The sequence below is a fragment of the Macaca nemestrina genome, chromosome 3 (genome assembly GCF_043159975.1).
Source record: "Macaca nemestrina isolate mMacNem1 chromosome 3, mMacNem.hap1, whole genome shotgun sequence".
Lineage (NCBI taxonomy): Eukaryota > Metazoa > Chordata > Mammalia > Primates > Cercopithecidae > Macaca > Macaca nemestrina.
This window is the reverse complement of record NC_092127.1, coordinates 103141333-103157752: the sequence shown is the minus strand read 5'-3', so window position 1 is coordinate 103157752 and position 16420 is coordinate 103141333. Positions and strand designations below refer to the sequence as shown.

The window sequence follows — 16420 nt, the reverse complement described above, 5'->3', positions numbered from 1 at the left end:
TAAGTAGGTCATTCCTTATTTCTTATTTATTCCCTGGCACAATCAGACCACACTACAAGTTTCTTTTACCAGTTGCCAAAATGAAAACATGAGACCCTTCAGAGCTACTGTCGGTACATGCAACTCAAGACAACGAGCAGCATCACAACCATTGTCAACAGGAAACTCCAACAATGTCGGGGTTTGGATTTGGTTTTATGTTGAGAGAAGCAGGTTTTCTCTGATTTTAATGATCCATAAGAAACAGAAATCACAATAGATAGACTCCATATTACCTAAAAAGAGCCAAAAGAAGCAAAAGTTCTCCCCCAATTCATCCTCTTGTTCCACAGACATTTTGAAAATAAAGGAAGAGAAAATAGAAAGGGAAGAGTGTGAGAAAGAACACAGAAATGACGTGAATGATTTTAAATCCTTATTAAGCATCACTGAGGTTGCATTTTACCCATTAGGCTGACTGAATTTAGTCCTCACCGCTCAGACCTTGCAAAGAAACTGAACGTACATGGTTTTGCCTTCCAGGGTTGATCTAGAATTGTAAGGGTGCATGTGAATATGGGTATGCATGTGTGTGTGCTTCAAGTCCATTTTATAAACACTGACAAAGGACAATTCTCATCATTGGTAATAGTCTTTGGAGTCCAATCATGCAGAAAAACAGGCAGGTGCAAGTTAGGTCTCATTGCAAGATGGACATGGCAAGGTGAACAGATACTCCTAGATAAGGATTGGGAGATTTGTGTCCATTAGAATATACTGGCCATTGGTCCCACATAAATAAAGTTACATATACAAGATTCTATATATAAACAGAGGCCCCTCACTTCAGTTTGGCTGACCAAAGAAACAGGTCAAAGTGAACCATTTTCAGATAGTTAAAGGACTCAGTGCCAAAAGAAATAACAAAATCTTATCCTCTAATCACAAAGAAAATAGCTAAAATAACTATTTACATTGTAACTTTTTTGTTGCTTTTACAGACAGGAGTTTCCTTGCTTGGTTTAATGATATCTATGGAAAACGTTGAACTCTTATAATTAAAATGTGCGTGGGGGATTGTGAGTGGGGAGTCAGGTTCTTGTTTGGATGCAAAGTGGCTGGGATCAAAAATTTCTAAAGCAGTTTTACTCCTCTTTCTGAGCTGTAGAAGATATATTTTTCAGCAAAGCTGGCTAATAACACACCTTACAGAGCATAATGCACTTAAGATGTGGCTGTTCATATGTTAAGAGATTCAAATCGAAATAGATTTTGTATAATTTAGGTTTTGCAATGAATATTGAAAATTTTTTAAAAAATCAGGTTTTCTTATTTTTTTCCTTGACAGGACATAAAAGCTTTTATGTATTTTTATCTATTTTTTACTAGTTCCATTTGCTAAGGCCAACTTTTGGTTTTACCAGTCAGCTACTATCAGTGTCTTTACCTAATATTTTTCTGATAACAGATTGAAAAACTATCGAGCTTCTTGGCCCTGAATTAAATAGCTTACTCCAGTTGGTGGGAATTGGCCAGTCTCTGGCCCAACTGTGGGGTACATTCCTACAAAACCCAGTCATCAGATTCTTGAAGATGAAAGATTATTATCAGTTTTTGTTCCACAAGAAGAAATTCCGGTGTAAGGCTAGAGTATTCCTATTTAAAATTGAACACACTGACCCATAAAACACATATAAAAATAGTAAAGACATATTAATAGTAAAGTGGTGGTGGTTTTGCCAAACTCTTGCAGCAGCTTAATTCTCCCTGCGCATGAATACACAGCCATCCTTCCTACAAAACACTGCAAAAGATTTTATTAACAATCACTGCCAGCCAACTGCCCTAAAGAAGGGACGGAAGGTTAGGCTCCTCAGAGTGCCAACTTCATGTTCCAAAATGAGCCCCAACCCCGGGTAGGACCATCACTTTTTTCAGGAATATTATCCAGGTGACTTGACACTTGCCTACCTGAAAAGTGGGGATGTTCTTGGGAAATAACAGGTGACTAAGAAATATTTGGGGTGTGTGTGTATGTGTGTGTGTGTGTGTGTGTGTGTGTGTGTGTTAACAAGACAGATAAGTGAATGCAGAACATACTATATTCTGTGAATGTGATAATATCATCACCTCCTAGAGATATTATAGGAAAGCAGACCTAGTGGGAAAAGGACTGGGGGGCTTTTACAGTGGTGATTCTCTTTGTTGTTTCATCATCTACCTTGATTTAATCACCTAATAAAATTGATCTTGCAAAAATACTGGGGGCCAAATCCTTACCTCTATTTGTAAATGATACTTATATTTGAGGAATTTGTTCCATTTTTCTCTTGTCCATAAGGGAAATCTGGCTAAAGCTAATCAGCTCCCAAGAGCCATGCACAGAAGACCTAAGACTAACTGAGCTTTGGGAAGGTACTAACAGCGGGGAAGGGGCCCTGTCTAGTTCTTGCCTGGTTTAATCTGAGGGGCAAATTCACCATTTCTGCATATGCGAGAGATAGCCTGTCAAGCACTTTGAAGATGCTGGCTGGAGACTTCCTTCTGTGTTGTGATGTCATCTTGGGGCTGATGAAATTCCCCTTGAGACTCTCTTTAAAGCAGCTTCCTGCTCTCTGCACTTAATCCCACGTGGCAAGGAGGGGGAAGGCCACAGATATATCAAGAGAAAAGTACAGAGAAAGAAAATGAGTAAAGAATTAGAGATACAGAGAGGAGAAGTGTTTTGGTCTTTTTGTTTGTTTGTTTGTTTTTGGGAAAAAAAACAGAATAGGACTGAAAGAAAAGAGAGGGAGCTCATGTGACTGAGGAGGCATTTTTAACAATCAGGTTTTCTGCAATATTAACCCAAAAATGGTAGCAAAATAGAGAAAATGGGCCATTTTTATTCCAGGGGGCAAGCTGCACAAAGGAATGTTCTTCTCTTTATTTTGAGCAAATGATCGCATGTACTGAATCTGTGTGAAACAATCTCAGAATGGCAGCACCGCTGGCATGGCGATGGTGCAGGTGGGTGCAGTTCCCTGTGGACTCTATTGCTTGAAGAGAGAAAGTAAGTTCCCTATTATTATATTTAAGGCAGTTTTCAGAGCACTGGCATTCTTGTTTGCTCTGTTTTGGGGGTATTCTATTCACCAGTCAGTTCACACTCATCAACCATCCACTTCCTGTCTTTCACTTCTTCAGGTGAAATATCACCACTTTGGTGAGCACCAACATGGTCAGAGTGCAAATAACTGTGATGGATACTTCGAAGTGAATAAGAAGGGAAGCCTGAACCAATTATTGCTGAGATCACCTTGGTATTGCCTTGTATGTAACCAAGATGTTTCACAGTGCCTCCTTAAGTGCTCAGGAAAGCACTTTCATTTAATTTAAGCTAAATTCAGGAGATTTTGCTAAACATTGACATTAATGCTTCATGGCTTTTAAGACAAACTCATATTGCTAGAACTATTTGGCAGCAGTAAATTTATGGGCAGAGTTATTGCTCTTACATCTACTGCAGTACAAAACTCAGATGATCAGCCCTTCTTCGATTGCTCATACTTATGAAAATAAATAAATAAACATGAAACATTAGCCACATTAAAGAGTCGGGGAAACTCCTGAGGAATAACAATGTCTCTGGAGATGTTTTAAAATGCTAACCTGAGACTCACACTGTGCTTTGGGGGTTTTATTCTTATTGATTTTTTTTTTTTAATTTCAGAAGAGGAAAGTGATATTATTTCTCAAAACAAAACTTTGGTAGAGTATGAACCAGGGAAGCAGCCCACACATGGAAAACACAATCCACAACCTGAAAGCAGTATAGGCAGGCTCATTTTTTTGTTGAAGGAATTCACACGGAGGCAATTCTGCTCAGTTCCAGAGAGAGATTCTTATCATCAAAAGCACACGCAATAACCTTGCTTCACCACCTGCCACTTTCTCCAGTGGCCTCTTGTTGTGACCAGTAATTGAGAAATGGCAAATGGGAATAGGGCCAAATCTCTAAAATAGGGATACCAGTGTGTCTTAGTATCTGGGTAATAACCTCCTTTTAGTCTTAGTCCACAACGCACACTACTCTCCAGTCTCTCCTACTCTTCACTGTCACAGAAAAGTCTCTCAGCTTTTATTCACACCTGCCTCCTAAAGGTCAAACCATTTCGTGCCTGAAAACTACTACCCACTCCCCCCACACTTTACATAAGTATCACATATGTTCTTTCTACAAATTGGTATACAGGTGCCATTTAATCCAGTCAAATTTGGAAGCTACATCTTCAAGGGTCTGAGAGAGCTCGCTCCCCCCATTTATTCCCCCTTTACATGTTTTCTTATAAGACATACAGTTTAATTAATTAACAAACTAAACAGCTTATATACTGGCAATATATTACAGATGGGTTTATGTCAGAGTAATAGATCACATGAAATGGACCATGTGGTACCCCAGTGCATGATGTCTTGGTAGAGCCCTGAGGACACTGACAGTAGCATCTCTAAGTAAGTAGTGCTGTATGAATACAGACACATGCGGATCTGTATCTACATCCATCTGACTAGGCCAAGGAGCAGGTAGATGCAAGATAGAGACACACACATGCTGGATGGGGCCACTGCACACCTTGTCATGCCATTTAAAAGGGCAGTTACAGGTTGCTGGTTTTGCAGCCATTAAAATTACACTTTATGGAAAAGGCTTCTCTAATTGTGTCTGATTTGCTTTCTGTAGTAAGCATCATTGGAAGAAGACCAAAGCAAGAGCAACTAGAAGTTAAATATACATTTGAGCTCAGCTGCAATACAGAACTCTGGGGAAGAAGCAGGCTGAAAGATTGATTTAATTTTAGGCTTGGATTCCCTCCCTTGCTGCTTTCTTGATGTTGTGTGTCTGCATTTGTAAGTGTGCGTGAGTGTCTGTGTATGTGTGTGTGTTCCATCACATCATCTCCTGAAGAACGCTGGGTTTCGCAGGCAGGCGGCTAGTCACCTGCAACAACCCAGGGGTCCTGCCGAAGCTTCCAGGCTGCTGTCAGTGTCAGATGCCAGGGTCTGGTCGGTGGACATGGAGGAGATGTCATTGACAGACGAGGATGGAGGGAGACTCTCACTGCTGTTCACTGCTGCACCTGTGCTAAGAAAATGAAGACCAACATGACTCAATCTAGAACCAGACTCATGTCAATGCCATTCAGGATTCAGGGATGGGCAAATACAATAGGGGATGTCCAGTCCATCAATCACTTGGCAAGCCTTTATACAGCAGCTGACACAGGGGAACATATTAAATGGTGACAATCAAGACATAGCAATAAAAAGTCCCTTGTCACAAGTTATTCACAGGCTAGTGCAGTAGTTATCAAACCTCACTCTATATTTGAAATCACCTGCAACACTTTCTATAAAAAAAACACTAATATCTGGTTACACTGCCTCCCCTGCTCCCACTGCACTGCATATATTTTAATATAATTGGCCTTGGGTGAGGCCAAGGCATTTGCTTTTTTTTTTTTTTTTTTTTTTTTTTGAGACGGAATCTCGCTCTGTCACCCAGGCTGGAATGCAGTGGCGCGATCTTGGCTCACTGCAACCTCCGCCTCCTAGGTTCAAGCGATCCTCCTGCCTCAGCCTCCCAAGTAGCTAGGACTACAGGCACACGCCACCATGCCCAGCTAATTTTTGTACTTTTAGTAGACACGGGGTTTCACCATGTTGGCCAGAATGGTCTCGATCTCTTGACCTCGTGATCTGCCCACCTTGGCCTCCCAAAGAGCTAGGATTACAGGTGTGAGCCACTGTACCCGGCTGGCATTTGCATTTTAAAAAATCTCCTCAGAGACTGTATTCAGTTAAGCATTGAAAACCTCTGGCTTATGGAGGAAACAAATAAACAAAACCCCTTAATAGAGTCATCTGAGCCTGGTTATTTTTAACGCAGGGAGCTTTTAAAACAAACGCATGCAAGTGTCCTATCCAAGAAATAGGGGCTGAAGTGAAGTTCAGAAATCCGAATTACTTAGGGACCACATCTCTAGAGAATGGAAGGTATATAAAGTAAATACTATTATGTCATCATTAATGACATCAAACTTAAAATGCATATAGAAAAGCCAGTAGGACATAAGTAGGACTGTTGATGAAAGTTACACACACACAAAAATATATATATATAGGAGAAGGCTTAGCACACCTTTTGCTTATGAGCTTACTCTCCAGCAGGCTTGCTTACTTGGAATCTCCAAATAAGAACTCTGAATTACTAACTTAGATTAATTTGAAAAAAATTATTTACGTGTTATGTGGGACTATAAGGTTGAAACTCTGAGAAGAAACTTGCCCATGGCAATCACTCAGTAAAGGAGAGCTGAGTTGCCAGTAGCTTTGAGATCAACAGAAGAAAGATGAACCAAAGGCATTGTGCAATATAATTAAACCAGAGCGCCCTGGAAACAATCCATTTACTTTTTTTCCTTGTATATTTTTTATACACCTAAGCAATGTGAGTGGTAACATACTTGCTTTGTGAAATAGCTCACTATTAAAAATCTGTAGTATAATCCCCTAATCAAATAAGAGATGAAGAATTCTCACCAAAATTATATCTGATTTGAGCAAATATAGTGTGCAAGATCTATCTGGTGAAAAATAATAAATCCAAAGTCAGTTATAATAGTGTTATCACATAGACCTAATAAATCAGAAAGACAAAATAAAACTAAGTTAAGGTAGGGGAGGGGTTAACATAATCTTCTTTCTTCCTGGAGTAGACATTTCTTGCCTGTGAAAAAAGTGTGATGAAAATGTGTCAGTTATCTAGAGAGGACACAAACACCTAAACTAAGACAGCTCACCTGTATCATCCATATATTTTCACACTGTATCTGTTGACTATAAATATATTGATGTATTCTATGGGAAATGTGAAAAAGATATAGGAAATAAAGATAATGATATGCACCGATCTTCAAATAAATGGTAAGAACTATTAAACTTTTCATATAATTCTTTGTGGTCATTCTTTTTGCCTGGAAGTTTCCCTGGTTGTGATCCTTTAATATGTATTTTTTTGGGATCCTGATATTCTTATATACAGAAAAGTTTATGAATTTTTCATGTTCTTTAAACTCCTAAAAATACCCATCCTTTCTGATCTTAAATGTCTCTAGAAAAGGTTTTTAAAGTCCTCTTGTTATTGTCTTTCTGTAAATAATTACTCTCACTATCAGGACGATGTATAATGTAAAGTTAAAATATTCCATAATATTCCAACTTTGAATGGCTTCAATTTATTCCAACTCTACTTAATTATATCCCCTATAGCTATGATACAGAGCTGGGTCATTTCCCCTCATGATAAGATTTTATCTCCTAGCAGACAGCCCTTGGTTCCCTTACATTGCCCAAATGCCGTGCTCTGTTTTTCCCCCCCTGATTCTGGATTAAATTATACCAACAGCCTTCCTATTCTTTCATAAATTGCTAATAATTTAGTGTCACTATGATGGACTCCTCAGAATTCTCCTCCATTTATCCACATCCTTATTAAAAGGTAGAGATTAAAACTGGACACAGACCTCTATTATAAAGGCCTGATCAATTGTGAGCCCAGCAGAGGGAAATTGCTTTTTTTTTTTTTTTTTTTTTTTTTTTTTTTTCTATTTGTCTCCTGGATGATATATCCCTAGACCATGGATGTCTTTCAAATCATGGTGCTACAGCTTAATTTAGTTTTGACTTGAGGTATAAAATGATGTTCATATATTTTTTGTAACAGCCTTATTAAGATATAATCCACATATATAATTAAGAAATTTAATTTTTATGATTCAGTGTTTAGTATATTCACGACATTGTGCAGCCATCACCACAATCCACTTTGCAGCATTTCATCATCCCTGAAGAAAACCCTGCACTCCATCCCTCACCTACCCTCTAGCTCTAGGCAATGACTAATATACTTTTTGCCTCTATAAAATAGCCTGTTCTGAACATTTCATGTAAATGGAAACATACCATATGTGATCATTTATGACTGGCCACTTTCACATAGCAGAATGTTTTTAAGGTTTATCCATGCTGTGACATGTATCTGTATTTCATATCTTTGTATGGCTGCATAATATTCCATTGTATGGATACATCACATTTTGTTTATTTATTAGTTGATAGGCATTTGATGGATATTTAGGTTGGTTCAACTTTTGGCTATTATGAATAATGCTGTTATGAACATTCATGCACGGTTTTGTATGGGCATGTGTTCATTTCTCTTGGGCATGTACCTATAAGTGGAATTGCTGGGACATAGAGTAATTCTAGGTTTAACACTTGAGGAACTGAGAAACTGTTTTCTAAAGTGGGTGCACCATTTTACATTACTACCAGCGGTGTATGAGGATTCCAATTTCTCTACATCCTCACCAATACTTATTATCTGTCTTTTTATCTATCTAGCCATCCTAGTGTGCATGAAATGGTATATCATTGTGGTTTGATTTGCATTTGCCTGATGGCTAATGATGTTGAATATATTTTTCATGTGCTTGTCAGCCATTAGTATATCTTCTTTGGAGAAAGTTTACTCAGCTCCTTTGGCCATTTTTTAATTGCTTTATTTTCTTTTTATTATTGAGTCGTAAGCTCCTTCCTTCCTTACCTTCCTTCCTTCCTTCTTTTTTTTAAAAATTATTATTATTTCTTTAAATACAGGGTCTCACTCAGTCACCCAGCCTTCAGCACAGTGGCATGGTCATGGTTCACTGTATCCTCTAACTCCAGGGCTCAGGCAATTCTCCTGCCTCAGCCTCCCAAGTAGCTAGCACTACAGGCACATACCACCACACCTGGGTAATTTTTTAAAAAAGGTGTTTTTTTTTTTGTAGAAACAGGAGCTTGCCATGTTGCCCAGGCTGGTCTCAAGCTCCTGGCCTCAAGTGATCTTCCGATTTCTGTCTCCCAAAATGCTGAGTCTACAGGCATGAGCCACTGTGACAGGCCTGTAAGAGCTCTTTAAATAATCTGGGTATAAGTTACTTAATCAGATATATATTTTCAAATGTTTTTCCTCTATGCTATGGTTTGTCTTTCCATTTTCTTGAAAGTGTCTTTTGAAGCATAAATGTTTTTAATTTTTATGAAATTGGATTTATCTATCTTTTATCACTTGTGTTTTCGTGTCATATCTAGAAAACCATTTTCTAACCCAAGATTATAAAAATTTACTCCTGTGTTTTTGCCTAAGAGTTTTATAATTTTAGACCTTATACTTAAGCCTATGATTCATTTTTAGCTCATTTTTGTATATGATATGAGGCAGGGGTCCACCTTCATTCTTTTGCATGAATCATTCTTATCCAATCATCCCAGCAACATTTATTGAAAAGGCTCGTCTCTGTCTATGTCTTGCCATCCTTTTCAAAAATCAATTGGTCATAAATGTAGGTATTTATTCCTGGATTCTCAATTTGATTCCCTTGATCTATTTGTGCATCTTCATGCAAGTAGCATTCTGTCTTGGATATTGTAGCTTTGTAGTAAGTTTTGAAATCAGAACATGTAAATCTCCCAGCTGTGTTGTTTTTCAAGGTTATTTTGGATATTCTGCATCCTTTGCATTTCCACATAAATTTTAAGAATGGCTTGTCAATTTCTGCAAAAAAGACAGCTATGATTTTGATAGGTATTGGCTTAATCTGTACATCAATATGGGGAGCATCTGTCATCACCTTGACAATATTAAATCTTCTAATCCATGAACAATGAAATGTCTTTCCAGTTATTAGGTCTCTTTAATTTCTTTCAACAATGTTCTGTAGTTTTCAGAGTACAAAGCTTGCACTTCTTTTGCTAAATTTATTCCTAAATATATATTTCTTGATGCTATTCTAAATGGAAATGTTTTATGTTCATTGCTAATGTGTAGAAATACAATTATACTTAGGACTTATTTGAATAAGAAGTTTCAGTGTCAGGGGATTGGATATTAAAAACAGATCAAATGAATATATATATATATATAAAATGAATGTTGTAATTAACCAGAATGCCAGTAGAACCAGGAGGATTTTTGATAGCATGCTTTATTTATGAGAAAATAACCAGCTTGAAAGTTTTAAAATAAAATTGTGGCATAATACAAACCAAAAAGTATTTTTAAATATATTTAATAATAATCTTGGTCTTCTCTTGAGATAGGCTTTTTCCCCTATCCTGGCTGGAGTTGATTATGGAGACACGTTCTTATTGTCACAGTGAAAGTTCAGTAATGATTCAAATAAGGGTGAGATAAGGCTTAGCTGAAATAAGGCTCCCTTATAGGAAAACAATTTGATGTTTACAAATAAATACAAACCCACTACAATGGCAGCTAGAGAAATTAAACAAAGAGCACTGAGGAAATTTCCCCAGCAGCAAAACACAAATTTATATCTATGAATAATATTGAATGAATGTGGCAAAAGTCAGAGTAGCTTTTAATAAGCTCTTTATAAATAGGGGATCATGCTGCAGGCTATGCTTATAAAACACACAGCACTCCTACTGCACTTATTTTCAAAATCAGCATATTTTCAGCACACTTCTGGAATATTCTGAATGTTATGCCATACCAGTCAGTCCTTTATTATATGTAGTTTTGTTATAGATTACCTCAAGTATATATTTCCCCTGCTTCTTTTTACTTCTTTCATTATACTTCTTTGTTTCTCCTGTCTTCCAGTGTCTACTGCTGAGTAGTAGCACAGAGTAAGTACTCGAGTCAACAAAACAGTATTGAGTATCTTTTATGTGTACTCTTCTAGACAGGTTCTGTGAGGAAAAGCAAGTTCCTTCTTGCTTTCGAACTAGTGAAACTGTTAAGCTATTTGTGGCCAAAGGAAATCATTTTGTTGCAGTTGTCTTTCTTCTCCTTTTGTTCATCAGCTGGTTCTCTCTAATTCCTATCTTCTGTGTTGGAATGGCCCTGCCCTCCAGTTTATCAATGTTGAATGCAAATTATAATTAGTGTTCAACTACTCAAAGTTCAGAATCTATCAAAGTCTTTATCAGCTGTATTTCTAGGGTTCCATAGACTATTGCTTCTGATTTTATATGGCACCAATTCATTAAGAGAGGTCGTCAGTACTTCAGTTGTAAAAATTCCCATGACATCTGCTTGTTTCATGGGAATGGTTCCTTGCTATACAGTGTGATGGTGGGAGAAAAATGTGCACTGTCTATGGTGTGCTGGAGCTGGCTTTCAGTGGCTTCTTAGAACCAATTATTAACATCTCTTTCCAACTCTGCACCCATTGATGTTACATTGTTGCTTAAAATTGGTCACAGTGAGAATATTTATACCACAGAAATTGTTAAGTACTACTCGTCGATTCTGTTTTTAAATATAGTTGTTAAGTGTTAATCTTAAGTGCTACTCCTCAATTATTTTTTTAAATATAGTTGTTAAATGTTAACCAGTCCACCACTATTACAGGAAAACTATTTGCTTCTGTATGTCTCCCTCTATTACACTATAATAAATGCCTCCTTGCCTGCAGCCACTTCTGGCTTTACTGGATGATCCATTCAAGTCTATTTTCATGTAGGCAATAAACAGGCCTTGTAAAACATAAACCCAAAACAAATATAAGGGACAAGACATGGTACTTGGCTTTAAGCTGTTAAATTGCTGCCAAGCAGTTTGCGAAAATATCTTAAACAGAATTGAACTGAATTGAATCTGATCATAGTGTTCAGTTGTCCAATGTGATAAATATCTCTTCTTTCTTTATTACTTAAGAGAAAACAGTAGAGATACACATTTTCAAAAATGTTTTGCCATCAATAAAGCATTACAAATTTTTGTCAATAAAAATGGCATTAAAAGGAACCGAAAATGCCAATAGGGTTGCAAACGAGGAATATTAGCTACCTTCAACTTTACCTAAAAAATCAAATTTCATAGAAAGAAGTAACGTATGCTAAAGAAAATTTCTCAGCTAGGAGTTATTTAACCAAAAAACATTGTTATGGTGGAAAATGTTGTTCCACTTTTTTTTTTAAAGGAAATGATTTTCCTGATACCCCCCACTGCCAACAACAGCAAAAAATGTATAGTAGACACAGAACGAGAAAAAGCCCAAGAATGAAAAAAATAGTGCCTTTTTTATCTACATGATCTTGAGCCACAATTTGTCTGGGCCTGAGATTTTTAAATAAAAAGTAAATAAAATTAATGGACTAGATTAGTGACCCTAAGACATATTCCCATGGTGGGGAATGTGGTCCACATTGGGGAGGAAACAGTTGCATATTTAAATCACCCAGAAGCTTTATCTTTGACTTAGAGATTTTGGAAAATCTCTGCCCATCCTGATGTTCAGCATCCTTATCTTAGTGAGTCACTGTTAGTTTTGGGAGCTTTACTTCTCAGGTGGAAGAGGGCTGGTGAACAAACTGAGCATTGGTGAATCAGATGCTCTCCTATTGTTCTAGCTCTAACATCCTATAACAAATGCTTTTAGAAGAAAATTAATTTCTATTCATGGACTGCCAGTCCCTCAACAATTGTTACAGATCAATTCAGCAAGCAAGCAGCTATGCCATCCTTGAAAATAAATTACTATGCAAGTGAAATCAGATAACAGAAGGGAGTACAATTATTTATTTAGAAATGTATCTGAAGTTTAAATTTATCTCTTATTGACATACAACAATTCCATCAATAAATTTAAAACCTATAAATTATTCTGCAAATGCACATTTAACTTCCTATTTACATTTGAAAAGCATCACATAACATGAGTGTCAATATTAGAAGCATTTGGCCCCTGAGATACTGCTTTAACTTATTCCCTTGCTGCAGAATTCCCAGTATTGTCATGACTGAATACTAACAGAGTCTGTATTATAAAAATACTTTACCCTAGCTATTTTCAAAATAAAATATGCTACATGAACATTAATGAAAAAAAAGCTGAATATAATGAACAATGCAAAAAAGCTGACTTTTCAAACTTTTTTTAGTAATTGCTTTTTCTTTCCAGCGTGGTTTATTACACACACAAAAACGCACACACACAGTGGTGTGCCAATAAAAATTTAACAATTGGCTCTGCAGGGGGCAACAAAAACACCCTGATTTGTAGGGTCTGCCAATTTTCATGTTGTAAATCCTCCGTGGCTGATTTCATGCTGACAACACACCAACAATAAATGCATAGTTGGAAAGAGAGGTACAGAATTGGCCATCATGAGCTGGTAGAGTCAGCGCCAGCACATGGCTGCCCCAGAGCCTCTCCATCATGCACATAAATACATCATACAGAAATGCATCGTATAAAGTGTAGTATACATATAATTTCTCACAAAAGAGAAAGTCATACTACGTGACTTATAACGAAGTCATGAATATTGTTCCTAGATTGAATCCACAATCATTTGAACTATAAATTCGTTAAGCCAGTCAACTATAGTTTAGGGCAATAATTTTTAATTGTTAAGGTAGTTGGAATGGTTAAAAAGTGGCTTAGCCTTCTCACTCAAGTAGAGTATAAGTTGCACATTTTAGAATTAATCACTAACACACTAAGCAGGCCTGCAAAAAAATATGAATATGTATTTCCCAAAATGAATAAATCAGATACCTGAAAACTGCAAACCTTTATGTGCAGCATGAAAAAATGCCAATAGCAAGAATTTATATACTTGATGCTTGGCCTGTTTATCTTCATGGAGATTAATAGAGCGAATAAATATTTATAATAATGGTGTTAGAACATGCTGAATAGTACACTGTATTAAAGTTACATGATCTTGTCTTGAATTTTGTGTTTGGAATAGTACCAAGAAATATTCTGAGGGAGAAATTGAGTGGCAATTTTCAAATTCATAAATATTTATTGAGCTACTACTGTGTGCAAGGCACAGCACCCAGGCACTACATGGGACACAAAGATAAATGCATACAGTCTTCTCAATGAAATTACAATCAATAAAGGATGTAAGACAAGAGGTCAAATATTTAACATACAGCAACTAGTAGGATCTATAGAAAGGAAAGATCCTATTCTTTGGGAAGATATAAAAAGTCTTTTGGGGTAAGGTGGTATGAAAAGGAAATGAAGTAATGATAACTTGAACTGAAGATGAATAGAATAGGTTCTACTAAAATTTGTCCCAGCCCAGCCTAAGGTGCTAGGTCACCCGTGGCTAAATTCTGTTATTTCTGCTGCTTAATGAGTACATGACAATATGTTCTGGTCATCATAGGAATTCTTAAAACAAGGAATCGTTCTGCCTCAGCAGGTGGCATCTTGAGGCTTTTGGATTCTGTCTTCTAGTTTTTTAATGAGCAACAGGCCGAACACGCGGATGAGTGTGAAGCAGCTTCTGTGGACTGTGTCAATCTGTACGCTAGGGTGAATGAGTAGAGATGGCAGTGTGGAAAACAACTCCAGTGACTCCCTTAACCTTCTTTGAGGAAAGGAAAAACTTTGGATAAAACTGAGTATTTTTTCAAGTCCCACTGGTGAGAAAAGCATGTCATAACCGAATTGCATCTGTTTGGGTATCATATTAGTTTGGGGTGTAAATTAGTTATTCAAAGAGTAGTATCTGTATGAATAATTGATTAATTATTTCATCCTACATCTTTTTTCCTAAAATAACTTAGGAAAACAACACCCTAATCAGTTTTTCTCAAAACTAGGCATTTGTAGCCCATATTTTTGCTAGCAGGAGTTGAATGTAGTTTTTTAAAGCTGAAAAAAAAACCATCACCTTTTCTAAAACTCTTTATAGTGAGAGCATAGGTCTTAGGAAAAAACATATTAGCATTAATAAGTAAATTGTCTCAAGTCGTACTAAAGCACATTACTAGGATCAGTAAAAAATACATATGTACAATTGTGTGTTAGATTCCGTAGCTAGCAAACAAAAAATTTTCCAAGCTGACTTTAACTGGAGTCCACCTTGGTAGATGTTTCAACTATTGTCACATCAACCTTGAGAAGAGTTCAAACACTAAGAATGAATGAGGGAAGAGGTTGTGGCTGAAAGGATTCCTGATCTCCACATTGACTTGACGGTCAAAAGGGCATTATGGCTCTGAATTTTGATGAGGCGCATTTACCCTTTAGCCCATGTTAACATTTTCTTCAGGATTCATTACTATCTTAAAATGATTGATGAAAAAGTTTTTGTGCTGGATCATTACAATCAGAATAATCAGAATGAATGCCACACTGAATATCAAAAGAAATAAAACTAAAATCATTATAAGGAAACAACCATGTGATATTTTTCCATCTGCTCTTCAAGCAATGTTATTTGTTGCAACCCCTACGAAAAGGTCAAGAAATTACACAAGTACTAGTTTATTGGTTATTCACAGAGAGTGAGTACCTGAAGGAGAAGGCTGTCCTTTTACTACGCCATTTTTAGTCTTCTCTTCTGAGTTCATTACTTCCTTGTAGATAAGTTCTGTAAGAAACAGTTAGCTGTGTTATTATAGAAAACAAATTTCTCCTTCATCCACAGGGAAATTCATTACTTAATGGCAAATAATACTGTTTTGATAAGGTTGAGTAAATTAAAAATCAATTGAGATTCCTTTACTGCTCTATTTCTATTTCTATATTGCCTTGTAATTAGCAGAGAGCTTGGCACAAATAGGTATCCAATAAAGCAGCTGAAGAAATCAATGCATGAAAATTTATTTCTACGTACATGAAACATACTATTTATTTCTCTCTATATATACACTATTTATTTCTACATACATTTCTACATAAATAACATTTATTTCTACATACATGAAACAAGAAACACACGTTTTACTTGTTTTCTGAATTCTTTGGGGTAACCACTAATACATTCAAGCTTCATCTAGTAACAATTTTTATGGCTTTGAACATCCATTTTTCTTTTATACTCACTTCCTATGAAATGCACATATTCTCATGACTTTAAATTTTTACCAATCTTTACAACTTCCATCTCTTACTGCATCTGTTTTTTTTTCCACACTCATATCTTGGACTTGTAAATCTAAACTTGCCAAAAACCAAACACATTTAAAAATTTGGTTCATTTACTCTCAGACTGGCATCCATTTTTGGCTTTCTGAATGCTGGAGTTAAATTGGAGAGTTGCAGTTCTGTTTACTTTGTCCCTTTTAGCTAAAAATCATTCAGCTCTACTCATTCTTGCTTTGCAATGGCTTATAATCTGTATAATCATCACCTTTTACAGGTACTTCTTTCTCCCAATTTCTCACAATTTAGTCCATGTCCTCAAATGATGGTTATATCCTATCACCCACCTATTCATGAGCTCCTAAGGAGTGTCTTCCTGTCCTTACTTGGATGAAAGCAAGCCTTTTTCATCTATACCCAGCATCTTTTTTCACTTGATCTGCTTTATGTATATGTTCATTTTTCCATATTCACCAACATGACCCTGGAATCTCTTG

General features: G+C 36.6%; 1 protein-coding gene across 9 annotated transcripts in view; it reads right to left on the bottom strand.

Moving 5' to 3' along the window:
* Positions 1 to 16420, bottom strand: part of LOC105479668 (mitogen-activated protein kinase 10) — a 338499-nt gene continuing 322079 nt past the window's right edge. For 8 of the 9 annotated variants that reach the window (XM_011737775.3, XM_011737776.3, XM_024792191.2 and 5 more), the window contains 2 exons: positions 15352 to 15429; positions 1 to 5099 (listed from right to left, as the gene is read on the bottom strand). In XM_011737775.3, the coding sequence (XP_011736077.1) occupies positions 4957 to 5099; positions 15352 to 15429 (221 nt within the window). In that variant the 3' untranslated portion in view covers positions 1 to 4956. Of the gene's footprint in view, positions 5105 to 15351; positions 15430 to 16420 lie in introns of all 9 variants that reach the window. The other variant, XM_071092616.1, reaches the window with a different exon arrangement.